We start from the raw sequence: 6,000 nt of genomic DNA on the forward strand, positions 1-6,000 counted from the left end.
AGCTTTACTGAATCACTATTTGAGTTCATATTTAAGGAGACTGCATTGTGTTTAATTGGCAGTTGCACACACTATCTTTACAAAACAACAATAGTCACTTTATCGGGTATTGATCCATTATTCTGGTAAAAGTGGAAAGCAGAAAATAACATTATACATTATCTCTTTTGAAAAAAAAATACAGTGTATACTAAAATAATACATTTAAGTACAAGCTGAATGTAGACAATTAAATGAATGTTTACCATTAAATGAAAATGTATATGCTATTTTACATTTATTTTAAATGCAATCAGCTGAATGTTGTTGTTGTTGTTAATGATGATGTTGTTATCATTCAACAGGTCTTAATTTAATTTTTATGCATCATTTGACGACTACTTACAGTAAAATGTCTTTGAAATATAAACTTTAAAAGAATGCTGGGTAATCATAACTCATGATGTTGGGTCAAAATATAATTATTTTTTTTCAGTTAAATTTAAATGACACCCAACAATTGAATTTAATAAAATTAATAATAATAATAATACGTTTTAATTAAACAGCCTTTTAAAAAATGCAAGATCACTGTACAGCATATATACACACATAGTTTGTCCATAATTGTGCCAACGCTGAGTTACAACAGCCCAGCATTTCTTAAAGTGTAGTTAAAATCTACATCTGAATGTACAAACAAGCATTTCTGTTCAATGTTAACAAGTTGTTGTCATTTCTATAGAAACCTGAATGCAATATAATAGCACAATAAGTTGCAACTTGGAACCTTAAAATAAATGAACTGCAAATCCAAATAAAAAATATAATGAAATATTTAGTATTTTAGCAAGCATCAAAATGAAAAAGAAATATTCTCTTAAACACAAGATCATTTAAACATGTTTTAACATGAATTTTACTGTAAAAACCTTTGTTTGACATCATTGCAAAGTGCATGTTGTGAAAGTGTATGTTGTTTTGACTCACCAGAGCTCTGGCTCCCATCAAAACACAGCACAGCACTAAAGCCACAGAGACCTCCACTGACACCATGCTTAACCCAAGACCTTTGACCTTTTCCAGAACTCCTGCTCTCCAGAGAGCTCCTGTTTCTCTTCAGGACATGGCAGTCGCGTCGATGTGGAGAGAAGCGCAGACGTTTGCAGCCATTACTTCTTCATTGTGTTAAAGATGTTGTTTCTTTCTGATGCTGCCGTGTCAAGCGGACACACATCTGTTGAAGTCCGACCCGTTGTTTGTTTTTGTTGAGATTTTAACTTCTGGAATACCTGAAATACATGCAGTTACAGAGATTTAAAAAAAAAAAAAAAATATATATATATATATATATATATATATATATATATATATATATATATATATATATTTCCTTTAATCTTACTAAAGCAAAAAAAAAAAAACATGGACGACAACTGAATGCTCTTTACCATCACAGATGATTTTCTTCCATTCATCAGATTTTTTTTTGTATTAACTCAGATCCTTGATTAAAGAAGAGATTTGTCAGTCCAATTGTAGATGTTTTAAAGAGAGACTTGTGGAGATGTGTCCAGAGATGTGATCTCCTGTGAGGTTAGTGGTGTAACGGTGGCCCTCGGCTCTGGGGCTCCACCACTGTTTATCATGTGGGACGGGCACGAAAGACGTTAACCCTTTACTGTCATGAGAGAAAGGAAACCTGCTCTCTACTTGTTTACATTGTTTATATTATTCCAAGCCAATTCTTGAACACAGACATGTTTATTAATTAATGGTTCTGGGAAAACTACTTAATGATTGATCTGTCAGTACAAATGTTTATGAACTGTATCGTTGATTCAGCCTTTATATTTATTGAATTCAATTTTGTCAAATTAAATGACAAAAAGTCACATATCGGTATCCATCTGTCTGTCTGTCTGTCTGTCTGTCTGTCTGTCTGTCTGTCTGTCTGTCTGTCTGTCCATCTATCTATCTACATTGTAAAAAAAATCTGTAATTTTACGGTTTATTTCCGGCAGCTGGGGTAAACGTAAAATAACAGCTGTTAAATTACAGAAATTTACCATAAAATAACGGACATTAAATTACAGAAATTTCCTTATATGTAAATTTCTGGTAAATTTCTGTAATTGAACCTCTGTTATTTGACAGTAAATTTCTGTAATTTAATGGCCATTTTTTACGTGGGGAGGTTGTCAGTCAGTCAGTCTGTCTGTCTGTCTGTCTGTCTATCTAGCCACATGAAAAAGACTATAGTAATATATATTAGATACAGTGAACCATATGAATTAATCTAATGACGTAATTTTATAGTTTTATACAATTTGAAGCTCTAGGTAATATAACAGTCATCCTGCTGAAAAAAAAAACAGCATAAGCCAGCCTAGGCTGGTTGGCTGGATTTAGCTGACTAACAGTCAAGGCTGGTTGTCTGGTTTTAGCTGGTTGACCAGCCTGTTTTTTAAGGGGTTTCTAGTCATTTCCAGCCTGGTTTTAGCTGGTCATGCTAGGAAATGACCAGCTAAAACCAGCTTGGCCAGCCTGGTTTAAGCTGAACATAGCTGGTTTTGATTAGACTGCCAGCCTGGCTAGGCTGGTCAAGCTGGTTTTACCTGGTAATTTCTCAGCCTGACCAGCTAAGACCAGGCGGGAAATGGCTGAAACCCCTCTAAAACTAGCCAACCAGCCTAGGCTAGTTTTTCAGTAGGGATAGCATTATAAACAAATTACCAAATACTATAGAATATAAATAACCATATGATAAATTATTCTACAATACAACATAACTGTAGTAAAACTTACTATTCTACACTGTATACTATACTGTATACTACAGTATTTAGTAAAGTTTTTAAGTTCACTATAGCAAAGTGTTGTAAATGCTATAAAATTTAAAGTAGCCTATTATATCCCACATGTCAAAAACACAAAGTTAGTGTATTTACAGTAAATTACTATAATATTTTGTCATGTGGGTGTGTGTCTGTCTGTATATTCAATTAATAATCTATCACTAGTGAAGCCTAGGAACTAAGACATGCTAACAAATCATGTTACAACATGCTAACGTTGCCAGAAACATGCTAACATTGCTAGAAACATATTAAAGTGCTTACCATTTTACAGGTTAGAAGAAGCATGCTAACTTATGCTAGCAAATTACTAACACAGATAGGACATGTACATCTGTTAGCTATTTTAAAGAGTATTTTGCCTGGATATAATTTGTTGTAAATGGTTTTAATGGTCTGTTTTACAAACATTCTTAATTGTAAACAGCCTAAAGACATTGTAAATGTCTATTTAACCTCAGTTGAGAGACATGTTTTGACAGATAATGTAAACAAACAAAATCAACATCTCTGGTATGTGCATAGTATCAGGGTAATTTATGGAAGCAACATGAAACATGTGCTAGCATTGTGAAACATTACTATTGGAGAGTAGGGTAAGACGAGCCAGTGGGTAAAGTGACCCACCTCCTGTATCTAGGCAACTGTGTACTTGTATTGTCATGTGACCAAACATTTTGCACCCACATACCATATCTGCCAGACCATGAACAGGAGAAGAACATTGTAGAAGGGGTTAGCATCGTTTTAAAAACTGTTTTTGGCTTGTCAAAGTGAAATTTTAGCATGTCAGAAGTAGCTGAGCTACATCTAAACAAATACATCAAGGCCTAAAAATATTCATGATGCTTGTTGGTGGGGTACCAGTGTTTACAACCATGACTTACACTTAGTATTTGACTTGAGCTCATTTTTAGGGAATCCAGCCAGTAAGCCCTCAAACCCTGCTGTATTTGTTAGGATTTTTTTTCAGCCGTAACGTGGAACAAGCAAACCAAATTATAAGGCATAGATTGATACTTGGTCAGATGGTCGACTCATCCCAATCAGCGCATAGGTGGTTTTATAGCACCAAAACACATAATTTCAGACATTTATAGCTGTAGTTCATATAAAGTTTGTCATACTGTAGATTAAAAAATGTTACATTGTTGTGTTCTTTGGGTCATTCGAAAAACAAAAGTGTACATGCACAGATTTTTTCTATGACGCCCCATTTTTCTACTTAATCAAGCTATGTCTGAAATCTCCTTTAGCAAATGAGTTCTAGGCTTTTTGCAGGATCAGAACCAAACCAGTGCCGAACTATTCTCTGGACACTAAATATCAATTATTATTGAATTTTTTCAAATAATAATTACAATAATTTAGATTTTCGCATGAAACAGTAGGCCTACACAAAAATTTACATGCTAACTTTAGCCAAAAGCTAACTTTTGCTACTGTATAACTTTTGAACGAAATAAATTATCATCACCAAACGTGATACACATGGTACAAACCTGTGGGCTTTGGCCACATGGTGGCGCAATAAAGTTTATAAAAACATGAAAATGCCAATTAAACAGGGTTAGCCATAGCCGGTTGGAAAACAAAACTTAGTGTTTTGTAGGCATGTATGATGCATGCTCTTAGAGGTCTGTAAGAATTTAAAAAGATAATTGTCTTTTTTTTCTTTTTTTTATATTGTATTTATTTTGATGTCAATTTAATGTTATGTCATTGCCATTGTATGTTAATAAGTAAAAAGAAAAAAATATTTTAAAAGAAAATGGCCACTTGGGGGGTGATTTTATGTGTTTTAGTGTTTAATCGGCTGTGTATTAAATAATGTTTAGGCACACAAAGGCACACAAAAACATATCATATGATAGGCCTGCTTTTCCCAGTTTTTTATTAATTGCCACAATTGGAGTGTCTTCAAATCCCTCTTCGTCTGATTGGCTAGAGCAGCAACTGCCAATCGAATAGTGGACTAACAATGACTCTGACGCCCACCTGTGATTTAAATGAAACTCAAATTTCATATTTTGGAAACACAAACACATAATGAGGGAACAAGGGTGAAGGGGAAAAGATTGTATAAAGTACACAACACATTGGTATGAGTGGAAAAACTGATTTTGTTTGCAATTAGAAAAACTTTAATTTCAGGTTTCAGTTTTGTGCAATGTAATTCTAAATGCATTTTAATTTTTTGACTGATGCTCATTATCTTTCTGTACGCAACAAAGTTGTTTCTTATTCTGCATTTAATTTTTACTTTTGTTTGTTAAAATTTTACAAACAATGTAAATTTATGATTTACTCTTATTTTATTTAATTTTTTAATCTGCCGCCATGATACATTTGGCAGGATTTTGATCCCTTGATATATAAGTGTAAACAAGCATGCAGATTTAGTGGAGATCGGACAATGGGTAGTGCTATAACAGCTACAATGTCTTAGAAACATGCTAAACGAAAAAATGGCAGTAAATGTACTAAATTCACACACTTTTCACAAATACACAAATACAACACATTATGTGATAGACCTGTTTATACTGAACACTTTGACATTAAAATACCACCGCTACTCAAACTCTTCTTTTAAGATTTTTCAATATGTGCAAAACCTACTTTTGCAAACTAATCCCTGTTGTTTTGGTCAATCGCCATGAAACCAGAGTTCTAAGAATCTTTGGACTGCCCAAATCAATAATTATTGAAACAAAGTTGAACTTTCCACTTTGGATAGCTCATTTTCATAAGGAGCGTGTCTTTATGAACTTACATGCTTGTAAACAGATAAGGAAAACTCAATCGTCATGCAAGCTGTTGTGCTTATCTGTCATATGATTGTAAACAAGCATGGAAAAACTTATGTTTTGCTAAAACAGTAGAAAAGGTCTCAAAAATAGTTGTTTCAGTGTGTTATGCTTAATTTAGTGTTTCAGATACCATTTTAGCCACTAGATGACAGCATAAGACCACTTATTAGTTCTGTCTGCTTTTCAATGCAAAATTAAACAAAACTGCGAATTTTTTTTAATTTTTATTTTAGACAGCTTTTCACAGATACACTTGATCTACATATCATATTTGCTCTTTCTGGCCAGATTTTCTCAAAGACATCTGCTGTCAATCAAACAGTTTGTTAAATATTTGATATAATACTAAT

General features: G+C 33.4%; 1 protein-coding gene across 2 annotated transcripts in view; it reads right to left on the bottom strand.

The window, feature by feature from the left end:
• pth3r (parathyroid hormone 3 receptor) overlaps positions 1-1,589 on the bottom strand; it is a 37,362-nt gene extending 35,773 nt beyond the window's left edge. Inside the window, exons 1-2 of one of the 2 annotated variants that reach the window (XR_012387481.1) lie at positions 1,431-1,589; positions 970-1,271 (exon numbers count right to left, since the gene is read on the bottom strand). Coding sequence is in view for 1 of the 2 variants with exons in the window: in NM_131378.1 (NP_571453.1) it covers positions 970-1,035 (66 nt within the window). In the remaining variant the exon portion in view is untranslated. 2 annotated transcript variants of the gene reach the window in all.
• Positions 1,590-6,000: the final 4,411 nt, after the last annotated feature.

This window comes from Danio rerio, chromosome 12 (assembly GCF_049306965.1).
Source record: "Danio rerio strain Tuebingen ecotype United States chromosome 12, GRCz12tu, whole genome shotgun sequence".
NCBI classification, from domain to species: domain Eukaryota; kingdom Metazoa; phylum Chordata; class Actinopteri; order Cypriniformes; family Danionidae; genus Danio; species Danio rerio.